The 25,283-nt window shown below is 50.6% G+C and overlaps 1 protein-coding gene across 1 annotated transcript in view; it reads left to right on the forward strand.

Annotated features, from left to right (window-relative positions):
- calb2a (calbindin 2a) overlaps window positions 1-25,283 on the forward strand; it is a 274,121-nt gene that overhangs the window by 197,134 nt on the left and 51,704 nt on the right. Inside the window, exons 5-6 of the mRNA XM_067997410.1 lie at window positions 15,531-15,587; window positions 22,477-22,554. Coding sequence (XP_067853511.1) covers window positions 15,531-15,587; window positions 22,477-22,554 — 135 coding nt within the window. The remainder of the gene's footprint in view (window positions 1-15,530; window positions 15,588-22,476; window positions 22,555-25,283) is intronic.

Here is a 25,283-nt window from a genome sequence, read left to right on the forward strand (position 1 = left end):
AGGAGAACACGCCATCTTAGATTTTAAAAGCAGCAATGAGCCTGAATTAGTCAATAATCTAATTGTAAGGGAGCACCCAGCCAACAGTAACCATAATACGATAGAATTTGATATTCGGTATCAGGTGTGAGAGGGTGAGTCACAAACCAAGGTTTTAAATTTCGGTAAGGCTGACTTTGGAGGAATAAGGCAGGAATTAACCACAATAGACTGGGCAGAACTATTAATGGATAAAATTACGGATGAACAGTGGAAGGTGCTCAGAAACGTATTTGGTAGAACACAAGACCGGTACAGACCCCGAAAGGGGCCACCAAGTTAGGTTTTTTTAATTCGTTCATGGGATGTGGGCATTGCTGGCGAGGCCGGCATTTATTGCCCACCCCTAATTGCCCTTGAGAAGGTGGTGATGAGCCACCTTCTTGAACCGCTGCAGTCCGTGTGGTGAAGGTTCTCCCACAGTGCTGTTAGGAAGGGAGTTCCAGGATTTTGACCCAGCGACGATGAAGGAACGGCGATATATTTCCAAGTCGGGATGGCGTGTGGCTTGGAGGGGAACGTGCAGGTGGTGTTGTTCCCATGTACCTGCTGCTCTTGTCCTTCTCGGTGGTAGAGATCACGGGTTTGGGAGGTGCTGTCGAAGAAGCCTTGGTGAGTTGCAGCACTGCATCCTGTGGATGGTACACACTGCAGCCACGGTGCGTCGGTGGTGAAGGGAGTGAATGTTTAGGGTGGTGGATGGGGTGCCAATCAAGCGGGCTGCTTTGTCCTGGATGGTGTTGAGCTTCTTGAGTGTTGTTGGAGCTGCACTCATCCAGGCAAGTGGAGAGTATTCCATCACACTCCTGACTTGTGCCTTGTAGATGGTGGAAAGGCTTTAGGGAGTCAGGAGGTGAGTCACTCGCCGCAGAATACCCAGCCTCTGACCTGCTCTTGTAGCCACAGTATTTATATGGCTGGTCCAGTTTAGTTTCTGGTCAATGGTGACCCCCAGGATGTTGATGGTGGGCGATTCGGCGATGGTAATGCCGTTGAATGTCAAGGGGAGGTGGTTAGACTCTCTCTTGTTGGAGATGGTTATTGCCTGGCGTGAATGTTACTTGCCGCTTATCAGCCCAAGCCTGGATGTTGTCCAGGTCTTGCTGCATGCGGGCTCGGACTGCTTCATTATCCGAGGGGTTGCGAATGGAACTGAACACTGTGCAATCATCACCCCTTTGTATTGCAGCCCCAGTGGGATAAAGGCCAACATTCCATTAGCCTTGTTAATTATTTTTTGTACCTGTCCACTAGTTTTTAGTGATTTTAGGAAACTATCTTTACAGCTCCCCATGAGCATTAGAGAGGCAGGTGCAGACTGTTCCATACCGGCAGTATTGGCCTGGCACATCCAGTGACATAATGGTCTGCTGTGACCTGAAACTTGACTCCACCGCCTTGCAGGCATGCTGCAATGGTGGCCCATGGCGGTGCTGCCATGAAGTGACTCAGAGGGCGACCCTCCTGTCAACTGTCTTGTGCAGCACCACCTCCACTTCAGCAGCCACCAAACAGAGGGTTGGGCTGTCAGTGGGTAGCACTCTCACCTCTAAGGCAGAAGATTGAGAGTTCAAACCCCACTCGAGAGACTTGAGCACATGATCGAGGCTGACACTGCGGTACAGTATTGAACTGTCGGATGTGCTGTCTTTCGGATGCGACGTTAAACCGAGGCCCCGTCTGCCCTCTCAGGTGGGTGTAGAAGATCCCAGGGCACTATTCGAAGAGGGGGAGTTCTCCCTGGTGTCCTGGCCAGTATTTGTCCCTCAACCAACATCACTAATATGGACGATCTTGTCATTTATCTCATTGCTGTTTGTGGGATCTTGCTGTAGCGTAACTTGGCTGCTGTGTTTCCTACATTCTAATAGTGACTACACTTCAAGAGTACTGAATTGGCTGTAAAGCAATTTGGGACATCCTGAGGTTGTGAAAGGTGCTCTAGAAATGCAAGCTCTTCCTTCTCAGTTGCTCCACCTGCAGACTCAAGTTTGCACCCAGCATTTCTTTCCCCTTAATTTTGGTCTGTTATTTCTTAGTCTCCTCCCCTCTCGGGTTGGGGTGCCTTTTGAACCTTTCCAAAGGCTGCCACAATTTTCATCACCCAATTGTGACACATACCTTTAAATTTCCCCATCCCTTTAAATTTCACTTCGATAAGTTTCTGCTCCCACCAACTGCACCCATTCAAATCTGCAGCTGTGTCTAATTGGGACAGTGAGCTGACCTTGGACAATTGGAAGCAAAGAGCACACGTCCATATGCATCAGTGCAAAATCGGTTTCTAATCATTCGGTTGTAAACTACATCCATTAACGAAAAATCTAGGTTTAGAACACTGGCTGAAACTGGTGATTTAGGACAGGCATCAGGACGAACTTCTTCATGCAAAGAACACTCAACACTTAGAATGGTCCCTTGGGTAGGAAAATGGAGGCAAAACCTTAGCTTCATCTATTCTACAGTCGGATACAGTGATGAGGGACTGTGAGGGTTTCTATCCCACAGTCGGATACAGTGATGAGGGACTGTGAGGGTTTCTATCCTACAGTCGGATACAGTGATGAGGGACTGTGAGGGTTTCTATCCTACAGTCGGATACAGTGATGAGGGACTGTGAGGGTTTCTATCCTACAGTCGGATACAGTGATGAGGGACTGTGAGGGTTTCTATCCTACAGTCGGATACAGTGATGAGGGACTGTGAGGGTTTCTATTCTACAGTCGGATACAGTGATGAGGGACTGTGAGGGTTTCTATCCTACAGTCGGATACAGTGATGAGGGACTGTGAGGGTTTCTATCCCACAGTCGGATACAGTGATGAGGGACTGTGAGGGTTTCTATCCTACAGTCGGATACAGTGATGAGGGACTGTGAGGGTTTCTATCCTACAGTCGGATACAGTGATGAGGGACTGTGAGGGTTTCTATCCCACAGTCGGATACAGTGATGAGGGACTGTGAGGGTTTCTATCCTACAGTCGGATACAGTGATGAGGGACTGTGAGGGTTTCTATCCCACAGTCGGATACAGTGATGAGGGACTGTGAGGGTTTCTATTCTACAGTCGGATACAGTGATGAGGGACTGTGAGGGTTTCTATTCTACAGTCGGATACAGTGATGAGGGACTGTGAGGGTTTCTATTCTACAGTCGGATACAGTGATGAGGGACTGTGAGGGTTTCTATCCCACAGTCGGATACAGTGATGAGGGACTGTGAGGGTTTCTATTCCACAGTCGGATACAGTGATGAGGGACTGTGAGGGTTTCTATTCTACAGTCGGATACAGTGATGAGGGACTGTGAGGGTTTCTATTCTACAGTCGGATACAGTGATGAGGGACTGTGAGGGTTTCTATTCTACAGTCGGATACAGTGATGAGGGACTGTGAGGGTTTCTATCCCACAGTCGGATACAGTGATGAGGGACTGTGAGGGTTTCTATTCCACAGTCGGATACAGTGATGAGGGACTGTGAGGGTTTCTATTCTACAGTCGGATACAGTGATGAGAGACTGTGAGGGTTTCTATCCCACAGTCGGATACAGTGATGAGGGACTGTGAGGGTTTCTATTCCACAGTCGGATACAGTGATGAGGGGCTGTGAGGGTTTCTATTCTACAGTCGGATACAGTGATGAGGGACTGTGAGGGTTTCTATTCTACAGTCGGATACAGTGATGAGGGACTGTGAGGGTTTCTATCCCACAGTCGGATACAGTGATGAGGGACTGTGAGGGTTTCTATTCCACAGTCGGATACAGTGATGAGGGACTGTGAGGGTTTCTATTCTACAGTCGGATACAGTGATGAGAGACTGTGAGGGTTTCTATCCCACAGTCGGATACAGTGATGAGGGACTGTGAGGGTTTGTGGTCCACAGTCGGATACAGTGATGAGGGACTGTGAGGGTTTCTATCCCACAGTCGGATACAGTGATGAGGGACTGTGAGGGTTTCTGGTCCACAGTCGGATACGGTGATGAGGGACTGTGAGGGTTTCTATCCCACAGTCGGATACAGTGATGAGGGACTGTGAGGGTTTCTATTCTACAGTCGGATACAGTGATGAGGGACTGTGAGGGTTTCTAGTCCACAGTCGGATACAGTGATGAGGGACTGTGAGGGTTTCTATTCTACAGTCGGATACAGTGATGAGAGACTGTGAGGGTTTCTATCCCACAGTCGGATACAGTGATGAGGGACTGTGAGGGTTTCTATTCTACAGTCGGATACAGTGATGAGGGACTGTGAGGGTTTCTATCCCACAGTCGGATACAGTGATGAGGGACTGTGAGGGTTTCTATCCCACAGTCGGATACAGTGATGAGGGACTGTGAGGGTTTCTATTCTACAGTCGGATACAGTGATGAGGGACTGTGAGGGTTTCTAGTCCACAGTCGGATACAGTGATGAGGGACTGTGAGGGTTTCTATCCTACAGTCGGATACAGTGATGAGGGACTGAGGGTTTCTATTCTACAGTCGGATACAGTGATGAGGGACTGTGAGGGTTTCTATTCTACAGTCGGATACAGTGATGAGGGACTGTGAGGGTTTCTGGTCCACAGTCGGATACAGTGATGAGGGGCTGTGAGGGTTTCTATCCTACAGTCGGATACAGTGATGAGGGACTGAGGGTTTCTATTCTACAGTCGGATACAGTGATGAGGGACTGTGAGGGTTTCTAGTCCACAGTCGGATACAGTGATGAGGGACTGTGAGGGTTTCTAGTCCACAGTCGGATACAGTGATGAGGGACTGTGAGGGTTTCTATCCCACAGTCGGATACAGTGATGAGGGACTGTGAGGGTTTCTATCCCACAGTCGGATACAGTGATGAGGGACTGTGAGGGTTTCTATCCCACAGTCGGATACAGTGATGAGGGACTGTGAGGGTTTCTGGTCCACAGTCGGATACGGTGATGAGGGACTGTGAGGGTTTCTATCCCACAGTCGGATACAGTGATGAGGGACTGTGAGGGTTTCTATCCCACAGTCGGATACAGTGATGAGGGACTGTGAGGGTTTCTAGTCCACAGTCGGATACAGTGATGAGGGACTGTGAGGGTTTCTATTCTACAGTCGGATACAGTGATGTGGGACTGTGAGGGTTTCTATTCTACAGTCGGATACAGTGATGAGGGACTGTGAGGGTTTCTATCCCACAGTCGGATACAGTGATGAGGGACTGTGAGGGTTTCTATTCTGCAGTCGGATACAGTGATGTGGGACTGTGAGGGTTTCTATTCTGCAGTCGGATACAGTGATGTGGGACTGTGAGGGTTTCTATTCTACAGTCGGATACAGTGATGAGGGACTGTGAGGGTTTCTATTCTACAGTCGGATACAGTGATGAGGGACTGTGAGGGTTTCTATCCCACAGTCGGATACAGTGATGAGGGACTGTGAGGGTTTCTATTCTACAGTCGGATACAGTGATGAGGGACTGTGAGGGTTTCTATTCCACAGTCGGATACAGTGATGAGGGACTGTGAGGGTTTCTATTCTACAGTCGGATACAGTGATGAGGGACTGTGAGGGTTTCTATCCCACAGTCGGATACAGTGATGAGGGACTGTGAGGGTTTCTATTCTACAGTCGGATACAGTGATGAGGGACTGTGAGGGTTTCTATTCCACAGTCGGATACAGTGATGAGGGACTGTGAGGGTTTCTATTCTACAGTCGGATACAGTGATGAGGGACTGTGAGGGTTTCTATTCCACAGTCGGATACAGTGATGAGGGACTGTGAGGGTTTCTATTCTACAGTCGGATACAGTGATGAGGGACTGTGAGGGTTTCTATCCCACAGTCGGATACAGTGATGAGGGACTGTGAGGGTTTCTATTCTACAGTCGGATACAGTGATGAGAGACTGTGAGGGTTTCTATTCCACAGTCGGATACAGTGATGAGGGACTGTGAGGGTTTCTATTCTACAGTCGGATACAGTGATGAGAGACTGTGAGGGTTTCTATCCCACAGTCGGATACAGTGATGAGGGACTGTGAGGGTTTCTATTCTACAGTCGGATACAGTGATGAGGGACTGTGAGGGTTTCTATTCCACAGTCGGATACAGTGATGAGGGACTGTGAGGGTTTCTATTCTACAGTCGGATACAGTGATGAGAGACTGTGAGGGTTTCTATCCCACAGTCGGATACAGTGATGAGGGACTGTGAGGGTTTGTGGTCCACAGTCGGATACAGTGATGAGGGACTGTGAGGGTTTCTATCCCACAGTCGGATACAGTGATGAGGGACTGTGAGGGTTTCTGGTCCACAGTCGGATACGGTGATGAGGGACTGTGAGGGTTTCTATCCCACAGTCGGATACAGTGATGAGGGACTGTGAGGGTTTCTATTCCACAGTCGGATACAGTGATGAGGGACTGTGAGGGTTTCTATCCCACAGTCGGATACAGTGATGAGGGACTGTGAGGGTTTCTATTCTACAGTCGGATACAGTGATGAGGGACTGTGAGGGTTTCTAGTCCACAGTCGGATACAGTGATGAGGGACTGTGAGGGTTTCTAGTCCACAGTCGGATACAGTGATGAGGGACTGTGAGGGTTTCTATTCTACAGTCGGATACAGTGATGAGGGACTGTGAGGGTTTCTATCCCACAGTTGGATACAGTGATGAGGGACTGTGAGGGTTTCTATTCTACAGTCGGATACAGTGATGAGGGACTGTGAGGGTTTCTATCCCACAGTCGGATACAGTGATGAGGGACTGTGAGGGTTTCTATTCTACAGTCGGATACAGTGATGAGGGACTGTGAGGGTTTCTATCCCACAGTCGGATACAGTGATGAGGGACTGTGAGGGTTTCTATTCTACAGTCGGATACAGTGATGAGGGACTGTGAGGGTTTCTAGTCCACAGTCGGATACAGTGATGAGGGACTGTGAGGGTTTCTATTCTACAGTCGGATACAGTGATGAGGGACTGTGAGGGTTTCTATCCCACAGTCGGATACAGTGATGAGGGACTGTGAGGGTTTCTATCCCACAGTCGGATACAGTGATGAGGGACTGTGAGGGTTTCTATCCCACAGTCGGATACAGTGATGAGGGACTGTGAGGGTTTCTATCCCACAGTCGGATACAGTGATGAGGGACTGTGAGGGTTTCTATTCTACAGTCGGATACAGTGATGAGGGACTGTGAGGGTTTCTATTCTACAGTCGGATACAGTGATGAGGGACTGTGAGGGTTTCTATCCCACAGTCGGATACAGTGATGAGGGACTGTGAGGGTTTCTATCCCACAGTCGGATACAGTGATGAGGGGCTGTGAGGGTTTCTATTCTACAGTCGGATACAGTGATGAGGGACTGTGAGGGTTTCTATTCCACAGTCGGATACAGTGATGAGGGACTGTGAGGGTTTCTATCCCACAGTCGGATACAGTGATGAGGGACTGTGAGGGTTTCTATTCTACAGTCGGATACAGTGATGAGGGGCTGTGAGGGTTTCTAGTCCACAGTCGGATACAGTGATGAGGGACTGTGAGGGTTTCTATCCCACAGTCGGATACAGTGATGAGGGACTGTGAGGGTTTCTATTCTACAGTCGGATACAGTGATGAGGGACTGTGAGGGTTTCTATTCTACAGTCGGATACAGTGATGAGGGACTGTGAGGGTTTCTAGTCCACAGTCGGATACAGTGATGAGGGACTGTGAGGGTTTCTATTCTACAGTCGGATACAGTGATGAGGGACTGTGAGGGTTTCTGGTCCACAGTCGGATACAGTGATGAGGGGCTGTGAGGGTTTCTATCCTACAGTCGGATACAGTGATGAGGGACTGAGGGTTTCTATTCTACAGTCGGATACAGTGATGAGGGACTGTGAGGGTTTCTAGTCCACAGTCGGATACAGTGATGAGGGACTGTGAGGGTTTCTATCCCACAGTCGGATACAGTGATGAGGGACTGTGAGGGTTTCTATCCCACAGTCGGATACAGTGATGAGGGACTGTGAGGGTTTCTAGTCCACAGTCGGATACAGTGATGAGGGACTGTGAGGGTTTCTATCCCACAGTCGGATACAGTGATGAGGGACTGTGAGGGTTTCTATCCCACAGTCGGATACAGTGATGAGGGACTGTGAGGGTTTCTGGTCCACAGTCGGATACGGTGATGAGGGACTGTGAGGGTTTCTATCCCACAGTCGGATACAGTGATGAGGGACTGTGAGGGTTTCTATTCTGCAGTCGGATACAGTGATGAGGGACTGTGAGGGTTTCTATCCCACAGTCGGATACAGTGATGAGGGACTGTGAGGGTTTCTATCCCACAGTCGGATACAGTGATGAGGGACTGTGAGGGTTTCTATCCCACAGTCGGATACAGTGATGAGGGACTGTGAGGGTTTCTATCCCACAGTCGGATACAGTGATGAGGGACTGTGAGGGTTTCTATCCCACAGTCGGATACAGTGATGAGGGACTGTGAGGGTTTCTATTCTACAGTCGGATACAGTGATGAGGGACTGTGAGGGTTTCTATTCTACAGTCGGATACAGTGATGAGGGACTGTGAGGGTTTCTATTCTGCAGTCGGATACAGTGATGAGGGACTGTGAGGGTTTCTATCCCACAGTCGGTTACAGTGATGAGGGACTGTGAGGGTTTCTATCCCACAGTCGGATACAGTGATGAGGGACTGTGAGGGTTTCTATTCTACAGTCGGATACAGTGATGAGGGACTGTGAGGGTTTCTATTCTACAGTCGGATACAGTGATGAGGGACTGTGAGGGTTTCTATCCCACAGTCGGATACAGTGATGAGGGACTGTGAGGGTTTCTATTCTACAGTCGGATACAGTGATGAGGGACTGTGAGGGTTTCTATTCTACAGTCGGATACAGTGATGAGGGACTGTGAGGGTTTCTATTCTACAGTCGGATACAGTGATGAGGGACTGTGAGGGTTTCTATCCCACAGTCGGATACAGTGATGAGGGACTGTGAGGGTTTCTATCCCACAGTCGGATACAGTGATGAGGGACTGTGAGGGTTTCTATTCTACAGTCGGATACAGTGATGAGGGGCTGTGAGGGTTTCTAGTCCACAGTCGGATACAGTGATGAGGGACTGTGAGGGTTTCTATTCTACAGTCGGATACAGTGATGAGGGACTGTGAGGGTTTCTATTCTACAGTCGGATACAGTGATGAGGGACTGTGAGGGTTTCTAGTCCACAGTCGGATACAGTGATGAGGGACTGTGAGGGTTTCTATCCCACAGTCGGATACAGTGATGAGGGACTGTGAGGGTTTCTATCCCACAGTCGGATACAGTGATGAGGGACTGTGAGGGTTTCTATTCTACAGTCGGATACAGTGATGTGGGACTGTGAGGGTTTCTATTCCACAGTCGGATACAGTGATGAGGGGCTGTGAGGGTTTCTGGTCCACAGTCGGATACAGTGATGAGGGACTGTGAGGGTTTCTATCCTACAGTCGGATACAGTGATGAGGGACTGTGAGGGTTTCTATTCTACAGTCGGATACAGTGATGAGGGACTGTGAGGGTTTCTATTCTACAGTCGGATACAGTGATGAGGGACTGTGAGGGTTTCTATCCCACAGTCGGATACAGTGATGAGGGACTGTGAGGGTTTCTATTCTACAGTTGGATACAGTGATGAGGGACTGTGAGGGTTTCTATTCTACAGTCGGATACAGTGATGAGGGACTGTGAGGGTTTCTATTCCACAGTCGGATACAGTGATGAGGGACTGTGAGGGTTTCTATCCCACAGTCGGATACAGTGATGAGGGACTGTGAGGGTTTCTATCCCACAGTCGGATACAGTGATGAGGGACTGTGAGGGTTTCTATTCTACAGTCGGATACAGTGATGAGGGGCTGTGAGGGTTTCTAGTCCACAGTCGGATACAGTGATGAGGGACTGTGAGGGTTTCTATCCCACAGTCGGATACAGTGATGAGGGACTGTGAGGGTTTCTATTCTACAGTCGGATACAGTGATGAGGGACTGTGAGGGTTTCTATCCCACAGTCGGATACAGTGATGAGGGACTGTGAGGGTTTCTATTCTACAGTCGGATACAGTGATGAGGGACTGTGAGGGTTTCTAGTCCACAGTCGGATACAGTGATGAGGGGCTGTGAGGGTTTCTATTCTACAGTCGGATACAGTGATGAGGGACTGTGAGGGTTTCTAGTCCACAGTCGGATACAGTGATGAGGGACTGTGAGGGTTTCTATCCCACAGTCGGATACAGTGATGAGGGACTGTGAGGGTTTCTGGTCCACAGTCGGATACAGTGATGAGGGACTGTGAGGGTTTCTGGTCCACAGTCGGATACAGTGATGAGGGACTGTGAGGGTTTCTATCCCACAGTCGGATACAGTGATGAGGGACTGTGAGGGTTTCTATTCTACAGTCGGTTACAGTGATGAGAGACTGTGAGGGTTTCTAGTCCACAGTCGGATACAGTGATGAGGGACTGTGAGGGTTTCTAGTCCACAGTCGGATACAGTGATGAGGGACTGTGAGGGTTTCTATCCCACAGTCGGATACAGTGATGAGGGACTGTGAGGGTTTCTATCCTACAGTCGGATACAGTGATGAGGGACTGTGAGGGTTTCTGGTCCACAGTCGGATACAGTGATGAGGGACTGTGAGGGTTTCTATCCCACAGTCGGATACAGTGATGAGGGACTGTGAGGGTTTCTATTCTACAGTCGGATACAGTGATGAGGGACTGTGAGGGTTTCTATTCTACAGTCGGATACAGTGATGAGGGACTGTGAGGGTTTCTATTCTACAGTCGGATACAGTGATGAGGGACTGTGAGGGTTTCTAGTCCACAGTCGGATACAGTGATGAGGGACTGTGAGGGTTTCTAGTCCACAGTCGGATACAGTGATGAGGGACTGTGAGGGTTTCTATTCTACAGTCGGATACAGTGATGAGGGACTGTGAGGGTTTCTATTCTGGATGAGCTGAAATAGCTTCTCATGTGTGAATCACGTAAAGACCACTGCTGACCTCTCGCGGATGTGAACGTGTCACTGCACCTCATCACACTGCGGAATGTCAGGATCTCTCTGTGCTGTTTATAAATATCTCTGGTGGATTTCCTCTTCTAGTGATCGGATTGGTCCATGGGAATCACATGATGCATGGCTCCCACAAGTTTTAGTTCTTTTTATAATTCGGTATCTCCTCTTTTATTGAAAATGCCACATTTTATATTGATTTCCCAGCCTTCCAAATGTATCCCCGTCCACTCAAGTGCTTCCCATCGTACCCTCAATGGTTTCACTTCCTGGCCCAACTTTACACTCTCAACTAGGGCAGCCCTAAGCCTCCTCCTTTCTCTTTAAACATTGGATCCACGTTCAGCCCAGCTCAGAGCTCAAATGGGATCCAGACCTCTGCCTCAACCTTGGAACAAACCTAAAGCCTCCTGCCCAAATCATCATCCCCAAACCAAGCAATGCACATGGTGAGTCAGAGAACATGTTCACTCTCCTACCTGTCTCCGATATCTTCTGTCTCTCTCATCTGCTTCTCCCCATTAACTTTTTTTTTATTCGTTCTTGGGATGTGGGCGTCGCTGGCAAGGCCAGCGTTTATTGCCCATCCCTAATTGCCCTTGAGAAGGTGGTGGTGAGCCGCCTTCTTGAACCGCTGCAGTCCATGTGGTGAAGGTTCTCCCACAGTGCTGTTAGGTGGGGAGTTCCAGGATTTTGATCCAGTGACGATGAAGGAACGGCGATATATTTCCAAGTCGGGATGGTGTGTGACTTGGAGGGGAACGTGCAGGTGGTGTTGCTCCCATGTGCCTGCTGCTCTTGTCCTTCTAGGTGGTAGAGGTCGCGGGTTTGAGGGGTGCTGTCGAAGAAGCCTTGGCAAGTTGCAGCACTGCATCCTGTGGATGGTACACGCTGCAGCCACGGTGTGCCGGTGGTGAAGGGAGTGAATGTTTAGGGTGGTGGATGGGGTGCCAATCAAGCGGGCTGCTTTGTCCTGGATGGTGTCGAGCTTCTTGAGTGTTGTTGGAGCTGCACTCATCCAGACAAGTGGAGAGTATTCCATCACACTCCTGACTTGTGCCTTGTAGATGGTGGAAAGGCTTTGGGGAATCAGGAGGTGAGTCACTCGCCGCAGAATACCCAGCCTCTGACCTGCTCTCGTAGCCACAGTATTTATATGGCTGGTCCAGTTAAGTTTCTGGTCAATGGTGACCCCCAGGATGTTGATGGTGGGGGATTCAGCGATGGTAATGCTGTCGAATGTCAAGGGGAGGTGGTTAGACTCTCTCTTGTTGGAGATGGTCATTGCCTGGCACTTGTCTGGTGCGAATGTTACTTGCCACTTATGAGCTCAAGCCTGGATGTTGTCCAGGTCTTGCTGCATGCGGGCTCGGACTGCTTCATTATCTGAGGGGTTGTGAATGCAACTGAACACTGTGCAATCATCAGTGAACATCCCCATTTCTGACCTTATGATGGAGGGAAGGTCATTGATGAAGCAGCTCTCTTTCCTTTCCTTTCAGGATGGAGGTGGTGGGTGCCATGTTTGTTGTGGTTGCATTTGGGATGGGAGGAAATGTGGCCTCAGCGACTCCCGTCCCAAACCCCTCCCCTAATCACTTACACTCACCCCACTCCCTTTCTCCCATCCTGTCTCCTACCCTCCACCTCCCCACTACCCATTCACTCCCATCATGACCCTGACCTTTTCCTCCTTGATCGATTCACCCAAGCCCTGTATCTTCCCCTGCCCTTTACTCTACAGTCATTCATCTCACCCTTAAGCCTCCGTCCATTCCCCCCTTACTCTCCTAAAACTGACAGGCCAGAGTTCCCATAAGCTTAAGCCTCCCCTCCTCCTTGTACCCTTCCTCCCTATCGGTTTCCCTCAAGGAGATTTTGTTTGCTTTCAAAATTCAAATTACGTTCGAATGAAAGGAGAAAAACTGCCTGCCTTTCTCTCTTTATGTTTTTCTTGCTAACTCTCCCTCAGTGTCTCAGGTGTTAGAACTAAGAAGCTGTGTCACACAGGTGTGAGCCATTTGCATTGATCTTTTCCAACAGGCAGGTGGAGGTGATAGTTGGGCTCAAAATGCAACTGGTATTTTTTTAATTGAAGCAACATTAAATGAAGAAATCACACTCTCTATTTCTTGACCCTGGTATCTCCCTCTCCCACTCCTCCTTCAGTATTTCTCTCCGTCTCTCCCCTCCCCCCCCCCCATTACAGAACACAAAACAGAAGCTACAACAGGTTTGTAATCAGAAGCTATTTGTGTTTTCTTTTACACACACAGCCTCTCTGACCTTTTTTTTAAAAAAAACACTCAAGATTTGTTTTACCTCAGTAAATTTTTTGAAATTTATCCTCTTGTTTTTCAAAATTGTTTGAAGAAAAGCTACTGGGTAGAAAGTTCCAGAAGGTAAAGAAAAATATCCATTCAGTACAGCTGACTGAATAGTACTGATGCATTTTGGAAAATTTGCAAATGCTCAGACTGCACAATCCAAACTCAGCTCACAGTGTCACAGCTCAGGACAAAATATTAAATGGTGAAGTGGGTTTAGAAGGTGGGGAATATTTTCACCAGGGCACGCAGATGGACATCAGTTCCCATATTAATGTCGTACACACTGTCCTTATTTCCATCATAAATTCCTACCTCCACGTTTATAGTAGAAACTGCCAATGTAAACTTGTCACACTGTAATTACAGCCTCCCACCAGTGCTGGTGCTGCAGCATCTCCAGTGAGGGGCAGGTGCAATTATTGTATGAAGTTTACATATAATTTATACCATTATAAATGAGAATATAGGAATTTATAATGGAAAGTTGACAAGAAGCGTGCACAAATAGAAGATTTTTAATATATCGTGTACTTTTATTAAATTAGCTACGACACACTCCTTATTTTGGGTGTCACCATTTTTGTCATTCCTCTAGGTGGCACCTCAATAGGATTCCCTATTATTAAGTGTGATGTGGAGATGCCGGTGATGGACTGGGGTTGACAAATGTAAGGAATCTTGCAACACCAGGTTATAGTCCAACTGTTTTATTTAAAAATCACAAGCTTTCGGAGCTTTCCTCCTTCGTCAGGTGAGTGAGTGTGGGATTCCATGAAAGGTTACCGCATTTATATTCAGAGAACAATACCTGGTGATTACAGGTAATCTTTCCAACTGCCCGTTGTCAAGGCAATCAAAGTGTTCAGACAGAGTGATGTTACCTACAGGACCACCGAATACACAAACGGCCAGAACACAAAAGAGAGAGAGAGAGGGAGAGAAACATCCTTTCGGTATTGTTCTCTGAATATAAATGCGGTAACCTTCCATGGAATCCTACACTCGCTCACCTGACGAAGGAGAAAGCCTCCGAAAGCTTGTGATTTTTAAATAAAACAGTTGGACTATAACCTGGTATTATTAAGTGAGCAGCTGCTGCACTTCTACCACTAGATGGAGCATCAAAGGCTCCAGTTCCCCATAGCTAAACCACTATTATTCAGACAGGTCCAGAACCTTCAGAGCTTCAGGACACTGTCAAACTTTCAATCACCCTCCTGGGTAACCATAACTTTGGAACAACTACTCACTTTTTCTCTGTTAAAGTTTAATGTTTAAATGATCATTCAGCATTTAACTATTCAGGGTATGAGGAGGTGCGTGATAAGTCTAGAGTTGAAAAGGTTGACTGGTGACCCGATAGAGGTCTTCAAGATTATGAAGGGAGTGAATAGCGACAGATAGTTTTCACTGGTCAGTGAGATGGTAATGAGAGAGCACAAAAAGAACGAGAGGAGAGGCTAGACGATAAATCTTTAAACTGAAGGTGGTCACAATGTGGAATTCTCTGTCACAAAGCTGTTGTAGATGCAGAATCCATCAAATCTGCTATAAGGGAATTAAAGAAAGAAAGAACTTGCATTTCTATAGCACCTTTCACAACCTCAGGACGGCCCAAAACCTTTCACAGCCAATTAAGTACTTTTGATCTGTAATGTAGGCAGCCAATTTGCGCACAGCAAGATCCCACAAACAGCAATAAGTGACCAGATAATCTTTAGTGATGTTGGCTGAGGGATGATTTTAGATGGACACCAGGGAGAACTCCCCTGCCCATCTTTGAAATAGTGCCATGGGATATTTTAAGCCCACCTAAGAGGACAGACGGGTTTAACGTCTCATCCGAAAGACAGCACCTCTGACAGTGCAGCACTCCCTCGGTACTGCACTGGAAGTGTCAGCCTGGATTATGTGCTCAAGTCTCTGGAGTGGGGCCTAAACCCATGACCATGTGACTCAGAGGCCAGAGTGCAACCACCTGAGCCAGTTGATGGCTCATGGGAAGAAAACCATCAACATAGCGTTGATGGGCCAAATGGCCTGTTTCTGTGTTGGAACATTCCATGATTCTGTGATTATATAGCTCTATCTGCACAATAATTCAAAATCCTGTCCTTTTGTTTTACAGACCTGGAGGAAATATGATGCAGACTGTAGTGGATACATCGAAGCGAATGAACTGAAGGTGCCCGCATTTTATATCAGTGCATTTAAAACATAACATTCGAGAAAACGTCCAATCACAGAACATGCCCTAACTCACAGTAGACTTATTATAAAAATCTTTAAAATGTTTCTCTTGCAATGTTTCCTGTTCTGAAGTTCAAATTCTCAGTCAGTATCCAAAAGGGTTAAACAGGAAACGTTGGTGAGGGAAGAAAGACTTGTCTTTATCTCACACCTTTTCCCATCTCAGAGACATCTCAAAGTGCTTCAGATACAATGGGGTAGGTTTTCATCCTCACCGCCTGGGTGGTGATCTGGTGGGTTAATCGCCCGCCTGTTATAGAACCTGACTGATTTTCATTCCATTGGTTTTAGAATGCATCACTGTCTAACTATACCGTGAACTTTTCTGCCTCCCCCGGTCCCTGCCTGTCGTTGATTGTGTCTTCTGTGGTGTGCAATTAAAGGGTACTGGACTAGCAACCCAGACATCGTGAGTTCAAATCCAACCACGGCAAGTTATGAAATTTAATTCAATGAATCTGGTGATTTGTGGGCTAGCATCAAAATAAAACGACCATGAAAGCCATTTCAGATTGTCATAAAAACTAGTTCATGACTGTCCTTAAAGGAAGGAAACCTGCTGTCCTTACCTAGTCCGGCCTACATGTCACTCCAGTCTTACACTGTGCAGTTGACTCTGAAGTGGCCTAGCAAGCTCTAAACAAGAGCAAAATTCTGTAAGAGCATGCTGCCGAGACGCACAACCAAAATAAAGGAGCATGCTCAGTTAATTTGAAACTCCAGAATATCAAACTTTGCGAGATTTCTTAACCTGCAAATCACAGGCCCCTTTTGATGCCCTGGACAGGTGCAGAATGTGTCGCTATTGAACAGAAAGCTTGTATGAGTATCAAATTGCGAGAGATGGTCCCTGACCGGATGTCTTGGTGAGCGAGCCGGTCCCCTCTACCCCAGAAGTTGTCCATGGAATCGTGATGGCTGCACAGTAAAGCTCACACTGAATTCAGGTTGAAGTCTTGTTTCTTTATAATGACTGGTGCACAATAACAAGTCTTGCACGGTTTCAAAAGTGGAATTAATATACTCGTAGACGTAAAGAAAATGTTTCCATTTGTGGTGGAGACCAAAACTATTGGTCATAAATATAAAATGGTCACTAATAAATCCAATAGGGAATTCAGGAGAAACTTCTTTACCCAAAGAGTGGTTAAAATGTGGAACTCGCTACCACAAGGAGTAGTTGAGGTGACTAATGTTGATGCGTTTAAGGGGAAGCTCGATAAACACGAGGGAGAAAGGAATAGAAGGATATGCTGATAGGGTTAGATGAAGTAGGGAGGGAGGAGGCTCATGTGGAGCATAAATGCCAGCATAGAGCAGTTGGGCCGAATGGCCTGTTTCTATGCAGTAGACTCAATGAAACTCAACGTAACAACTCATCAAAAAAAAGTCAAAAGGCAAGAGAGAAAACACTGTTCAAAATTCAAAAGCATCTCTGGAAAAACATAGGAAGCCTTCTCTAACCTTATGTACCTTCTCAACTGGTACAATGAGAAACCGGATAGCTTGTTAGCTCTAACACTGTTGCAGACAATCCAAGACATTCCTCCCTTTACTGCAAGCCACCTACTGAAACTGAGGATTGTGAGTGAATTAAAAGAGGTGTTATACTTGAGAAAAGGCAAACAAGCCCGGCTCTACAACAGGCCCGGCTCTATGATAACAGACACAGCTCTACGATAACAGGCCCCGCTCCACGATAACAGGCCCCGCTCCACGATAACAGGCCCCGCCTACGATAACAGGCCCCGCCTACGATAACAGGCCCCGCCCCACGATAACAGGCCCCGCTCCACGATAACAGGCCCCGCTCCACGATAACAGGCCCCGCCCCACGATAACAGGCCCCGCCCCACGATAACAGGCCCCGCCCCACGATAACAGGCCCCGCTCCACGATAACAGGCCCCGCTCCACGATAACAGGCCCCGCCCCACGATAACAGGCCCCGCTCCACGATAACAGGCCCCGCTCCACGATAACAGGCCCCGCTCCACGATAACAGGCCCCGCCCCACGATAACAGGCCCCGCTCCACGATAACAGGCCCCGCTCCACGATAACAGGCCCCACCCCACGATAACAGGCCCCACTCCACGATAACAGGCCCCGCCTACGATAACAGGCCCCGCCTACGATAACAGGCCCCACCCCACGATAACAGGCCCCACCCCACGATAACAGGCCCCGCCCCACGATAACAGGCCCCGCCCCACGATAACAGGCCCCACCCCACGATAACAGGCCCCGCCCCACGATAACAGGCCCCGCCCCACGATAACAGGCCCCGCCCCACGATAACAGGCCCCACCCTACGATAACAAACCCGGCTCCACGATAACAGGCCCCACTCCACGATAACAGGCCCCGCCCCACGATAACAGGCCCCACCCTACGATAACAGGCCCCACCCCACGATAACAGGCCCCACCCCACGATAACAAACCCGGCTCCACGATAACAGGCCCCTCTCCACGATAACAGGCCCCGCCCCACGATAACAGGCCCCACCTACGATAACAAACCCGGCTCCACGATAACAGGCCCCTCTCCACGATAACAGGCCCCGCCCCACGATAACAGGCCCCGCCCCACGATAACAGGCCCCACCTACGATAACAAACCCGGCTCCACGATAACAGGCCCCTCTCCACGATAACAGGCCCCACCCCACGATAACAGGCCCCGCCCCACGATAACAGGCCCCACCTACGATAACAAACCCGGCTCCACGATAACAGGCCCCTCTCCACGATAACAGGCCCCACCCCACGATAACAGGCCCCGCTCCACGATAACAGGCCCCGCTCTACGATAACAAACCCGGCTCCACGATAACAGGCCCCGCTCCACGATAACAGGCCCCACTCCACGATAACAGGCCCCGCTCTACGATAACAAACCCGGCTCCACGATAACAGGCCCCGCTCCACGATAACAGGCCCCGCTCTACGATAACAGGCCCCGCTCCACGATAACAGGCCCCACCCCACGATAACAGGCCCCGCTCCACGATAACAGGCCCCTCTCCACGATAACAGGCCCCGCTCCACGATAACAGGCCCCTCTCCACGATAACAGGCCCCGCTCCACGATAACAAACCCGGCTCCACGATAACAGGCCCCGCTCCACGATAACAGGCCCCGCTCCACGATAACAGGCCCCGCTCCACGATAACAGGCCCCGCCCTACGATAACAGGCCCCGCCCCACGATAACAGGCCCCACCCTACGATAACAGGCCCCACTCCACGATAACAGGCCCCACTCCACGATAACAGGCCCCACCCTACGATAACAGGCCCCACCCCACGATAACAGGCCCCACTCCACGATAACAGGCCCCACTCCACGATAACAGGCCCCACCCTACGATAACAGGCCCCACTCCACGATAACAGGCCCCACTCCACGATAACAGGCCCCACTCCACGATAACAGGCCCCGCTCCACGATAACAGGCCCCACCTACGATAACAGGCCCCACCTACGATAACAGGCCCCGCTCCACGATAACAGGCCCCACCCCACGATAACAGGCCCCGCTCCACGATAACAGGCCCCACCCCACGATAACAGGCCCCGCTCCACGATAACAGGCCCCACCCCACGATAACAGGCCCCACTCCACGATAACAGGCCCCGCTCCACGATAACAGGCCCCGCTCCACGATAACAGGCCCCACCTACGATAACAGGCCCCGCTCCACGATAACAGGCCCCACCTACGATAACAGGCCCCGCTCCACGATAACAGGCCCCACCCCACGATAACAGGCCCCGCTCCACGATAACAGGCCCCACCCCACGATAACAGGCCCCGCTCCACGATAACAGGCCCCGCTCCACGATAACAAACCCGGCTCCACGATAACAGGCCCCGCTCCACGATAACAGGCCCCGCTCCACGATAACAGGCCCCGCTCCACGATAACAGGCCCCGCTCCACGATAACAGGCCCCGCTCCACGATAACAGGCCCCGCTCCACGATAACAGGCCCCGCCCCACGATAACAGGCCCCGCTCCACGATAACAGGCCCCGCTCCACGATAACAGGCCCCACTCCACGATAACAGGCCCCACTCCACGATAACAGGCCCCACTCCACGATAACAGGCCCCGCTCCACGATAACAGGCCCCGCTCCACGATAACAGGCCCCGCTCCACGATAACAGGCCCCGCCCCACGATAACAGGCCCCGCCCCACGATAACAGGCCCCGCCCCACGATAACAGGCCCCGCTCCACGATAACAGGCCCCGCCCCACGATAACAGGCCCCGCCCCACGATAACAGGCCCCGCCCCACGATAACAGGCCCCGCCCCACGATAACAGGCCCCGCTCCACGATAACAGGCCCCGCTCCACGATAACAGGCCCCGCTCCACGATAACAGGCCCCACCCCACGATAACAGGCCCCACCCCACGATAACAGGCCCCACCCCCACGATAACAGGCCCCACCCCACGATAACAGGCCCCACCCCACGATAACAGGCCCCGCTCTACGATAACAGGCCCCGCTCCACGATAACAGGCCCCGCTCTACGATAACAGGCCCCACCCTACGATAACAGGCCCCACCCTACGATAACAGGCCCCACTCTACGATAACAGGCCCCACTCTACGATAACAGGCCCCACTCTACGATAACAGGCCCCACTCTACGATAACAGGCCCCACTCTACGATAACAGGCCCCACTCTACGATAACAGGCCCCACTCTACGATAACAGGCCCCACTCTACGATAACAGGCCCCACCCTACGATAACAGGCCCCACTCTACGATAACAGGCCCCACTCTACGATAACAGGCCCCACTCTACGATAACAGGCCCCACTCTACGATAACAGGCCCCACTCTACGATAACAGGCCCCACCCTACGATAACAGGCCCCACTCTACGATAACAGGCCCCACCCTACGATAACAGGCCCCACTCTACGATAACAGGCCCCACTCTACGATAACAGGCCCCACTCTACGATAACAGGCCCCACTCTACGATAACAGGCCAGTCTCTACTACAACAGGCCCCGCTCTGCAAAGGGATCAAAGACATAGAATCATAGAATGTACAGCATAGGCCCATCGTGCCTGAGCTGGCTCTTTGAAAGAGCTATCGAATTAGTCCCACTCTAATTTCTTTCCCCAATCATCCAGCAAATATTTCCTCTGCAAGTGTTTATTCAATTCCCTTTCAGGCAGTCCATTCCAGATCATAACAACTGCATAAAAAAAAAATTCTCCTCCTTTCCCCCCTGGATTTTTTGCCAATTATTTTAAATCTGTGTCCTCTGGTTACTGACCCTCCTGCCAATGGAAACAGTTTCTCCCCATCTACTCCATCAAAACCCCTCATAATTTTGAACACCCCTATTAAATTTCCCCTTAACATTCTCTGCTCTAAGGAGAACAATCCTTTGATAATCTCAGAGAGGAAAAAGTTGTCAACTGACCGGAAAAGGGAAATGGATCCTAGGAAAAATGCAACAGCAAGAATGGGAAAGCTCTCCAGGAGGGACCAGTCACAGCAGGAACTACCATTCCCAAAGAGGCCTGAGAATCAGTTTACCCGCCCTGAGGTGTGAGTGGAGTCACCCAGGCAGCCCACAGTCAAAAAACCACAGGCTTAACCGAGAATAAGGTCGTGGCCAATGCTCAGCAAGACAGCCAGAGATAAAACCACCGAGTCAACTTCAACACCACAAGAACAAGGCTGTTTGACTGCGTGGGGCAATTGGAGGTGGGAGGTCATGTGGTGAAACCTCCAGCAATATGTCCAACCAGAGTTGGCAACTCTACACAAAATGTCCGCTCCCAGGATGCTTCTAGCCAGCAGTCTGGTCCATAGAGCAGAGTAATTGGGAATAATTGAGAGGCACCAGTAAACACACATGTATGCCCCTTTATTCCTACATTACAACAGTGACTACATTTCAAAAAGTACCTACTTGGCCTTAAAGCACTTTGGGAAGTCCTGAGGTCTTGAAAGGTGCTATATAAATGCAAGTCTTTATCTTTCTTTCTTTATAACATTCAGATAATGGGGCAAGTCCACAGGCTGCTACTCTGCTTTAGATGTGGCTCTGGACAACACAGATCGCACCAAACCAGACTCACGAGTTACTAATTTTGCCCGTATCAGTGTGGCTGCTTCTTGACGGAGAGGGAGGGAAGTTTGGATGTTTGTCACTATAGGAGCAGAACGTTCTATGGCTCACACACAATGTGCCATGAAGCTCGGTAACAGCACCCCGATTGACACCACAGATTTACACACTGAAATGTCCACGAGGGTTCGGATCAGACGCCCATTTTATTGCCTGCCCGATTTCACACTCTGTTGATCTCAATGTAAAATCGCATGGGGTGTACAACAGGTGTCTGACCCGTACCCACCCCATTCCCGCCAGGCCGGATAGGTTAAGATTGCTTCCCACACAAGTCTGGGACACGTCAGCCAGCAGCAATACATTTGTTATAAACGTCTAATAGTGAAGCATTTCTTCACACAAAGGGGAGTGGAAATCTGGAACTCTCTCCCCCAAAAAGCTGTTGAGGCTGGGGGTCAATTGAAAATTTCAAAACTGAGATTGATAGATTTTGGTTAGGTAAGGGTAGTAAGGGTTAGGAAACCAAGACGGGTAAATGGAGTTAAGATTCAGATCAGCCATGATCTAATTGAATGGCGGAACAGGCTCGAGGGGCTGAATGGACTCCTCCTGTTCCTTTGTCCTTCACTGCCAGTGGTACCTGCTCCAAAAAACAGCCAATTCAAACAAAATAAAATAACTAAGCTGAACTGTTTCTCCTCACAGAGCTTCTTGCTGGACTTGTTGAAGAAAGCAAACAGACACTACGATGACAAGAAGCTGCAAGAGTACACGCAAACTATCGTGAGTAAAGGCACTGTGCCCCTTACAACCCCAACTCCACTCGGGTGACAATGAGCCCTGCCCTGACCTGAGATCGCTCACCTCAGTGGGGATAGCATCATTGCTGTCATTGGGCTCAGTACTCTTAGTCTGTGAGGGAGCCAGGCATCCCGACTCGTGGCCCCTGTTGGCTGTGATGCTCTCCATGGTTGAACGCCATCTGGGCTTGCACATGAAGTCTGGCCACTTAGGGGCAGTTGGCCCCCATGAATATGTACCCCTGTGTCTTGAGGGGAGGGGAGAGGACTAGTGACAGTGCAACCCCCCCTCTCCCCTCGGGCTCACTCACTACTGAATGAACTAGCTCTCCTCTTCCAATGATGTTCCTGACCTACTCAGGTTCCTGGTTTGAGTCACATCATCAAGGCAAGGTACCAGCTGAGGCCAAACACTCAGAGGCCGAGCCCCTCCCTAACACCTTCCAGCGTCGGCAGTGTCCTGGACAACTGGGTACCGAGTAATGCTGCGTCATTTGTTTCTCTTCTCTTGAGAAACCAAGGTGAAGGACCAAAGCCCATAGAGCAGGGCACCAAGGGTGAAAAGAGTAGGAGGAAGGGCAACGCAAAGAAGGAAGTGTAGTGATTAGGTGACACCAAGATTTAGTCTTAAAAGCCTGTAGGAGGAAGGGAAAACTGAGGATGGTGAGGATTGCCACAGTCCTGGGAAAGAATGGGTTTGAGTAGATTCCAATGCAGTGGGTGTTAATTTGAACACAGTGAGAGTGAAATACATGTGGGACAGCATACCTGGAGCTTACCAGGAACGAGAGAGGAATGGAAGAGAGATCTCCAAATAAAGGGAAAGAGAAACAACAGCTGTCCCAGTCAGGAATAGTGGGATGGAGAGAGGTCATTTGCTATTTCCTTTCTTGGGTCTTCCCATGCTACACCCCGTCCTTAAATTGAGTGTGGCCTGTTCCCAGAGTTTCCCCATGTACAGGCCTCGCCATCCTCCCCCAATTCCCAGAGTTTCCCCACGTACAGGCCTCTCCCTCCTCCCCCAATTCCCAGAGTTTCCCCATGTACAGGCCTCGCCATCCTCCCCCAATTCCCAGAGTTTTCCTACGTACAGGCCTCTCCCTCCTCCCCCAATTCCCAGTATTTCCCCATCTCTCGGGCCTCGCTTTCCTCCCCCTATTCCCAGTATTTCCCCAGCTCTCGGGCCTCGCCCTCCTCCCCCTATTCCCAGTATTTCCCCAGCTCTCGGGCCTCGCCCTCCTCCCCCGATTCCCAGTATTTCCCCATCTCTCGGACCTCTCCCTCCTCCCCCGATTCCCAGTATTTCCCCAGCTCTCGGGCCTCGCCCTCCTCCCCCTATTCCCAGTATTTCCCCATCTCTCGGGCCTTGCCCTCCTCCCCCGATTCCCAGTATTTCCCCATCTCTCGGGCCTCGCCCTCCTCCCCCGATTCCCAGTATTTCCCCAGCTCTCGGGCCTCGCCCTCCTCCCCCGATTCCCAGTATTTCCCCATCTCTCGGGCCTCGCTCTCCCCCGATTCCCAGTATTTCCCCATCTCTCGGGCCTCGCCCTCCTCCCCCGATTCCCAGGATTTCCCCATCTCTCGGGCCTCGCCCTCCTCCCCCGATACCCAGTATTTCCCCATCTCTCGGGCCTCGCCCTCCTCCCCCTATTCCCAGTATTTCCCCATCTCTCGGGCCTCGCCCTCCTCCCCCGATTCCCAGTATTTCCCCATCTCTCGGGCCTCGCCCTCCTCCCCCTATTCCCAGTATTTCCCCATCTCTCGGGCCTCGCCCTCCTCCCCCGATACCCAGTATTTCCCCAGCTCTCAGGCCTCGCCCTCCTCCCCCGATTCCCAGTATTTCCCCATCTCTCGGGCCTCGCCCTCCTCCCCCGATTCCCAGTATTTCCCCAGCTCTCGGGCCTCGCCCTCCTCCCCCGATTCCCAGTATTTCCCCAGCTCTCGGGCCTCGCTCTCCTCCCCCTATTCCCAGTATTTCCCCATCTCTTGGGCCTCGCCCTCCTCCCCCGATTCCCAGTATTTCCCCATCTCTCGGGCCTCGCTCTCCTCCCCCGATTCCCAGTATTTCCCCAGCTCTCGGGCCTCGCCCTCCTCCCCCGATTCCCAGTATTTCCCCAGCTCTCAGGCCTCGCTCTCCTCCCCCGATTCCCAGTATTTCCCCATCTCTCGGGCCTCTCCCTCCTCCCCCGATTCCCAGTATTCCCCATCTCTCGGGCCTCGCTCTCCTCCCCCTATTCCCAGTATTTCCCCAGCTCTCGGGCCTCTCCCTCCTCCCCCGATTCCCAGTATTTCCCCATCTCTCGGGCCTCTCCCTCCTCCCCCGATTCCCAGTATTTCCCCATCTCTCGGGCCTCTCCCTCCTCCCCCGATTCCCAGTATTCCCCATCTCTCGGGCCTCGCCCTCCTCCCCCGATTCCCAGTATTCCCCAGCTCTCGGGCCTCGCCCTCCTCCCCCTATTCCCAGTATTCCCCATCTCTCGGGCCTCGCTCTCCTCCCCCTATTCCCAGTATTTCTCCAGCTCTCGGGCCTCGCTCTCCTCCCCCTATTCCCAGTATTTCCCCATCTCTCGGGCCTCTCCCTCCTCCCCCGATTCCCAGTATTTCCCCAGCTCTCGGGCCTCGCCCTCCTCCCCCGATTCCCAGTATTTCCCCAGCTCTCGGGCCTCGCCCTCCTCCCCCTATTCCCAGGATTTCCCCAGCTCTCGGGCCTCG

The sequence above is a fragment of the Heptranchias perlo genome, chromosome 16 (genome assembly GCF_035084215.1).
Source record: "Heptranchias perlo isolate sHepPer1 chromosome 16, sHepPer1.hap1, whole genome shotgun sequence".
Lineage (NCBI taxonomy): Eukaryota > Metazoa > Chordata > Chondrichthyes > Hexanchiformes > Hexanchidae > Heptranchias > Heptranchias perlo.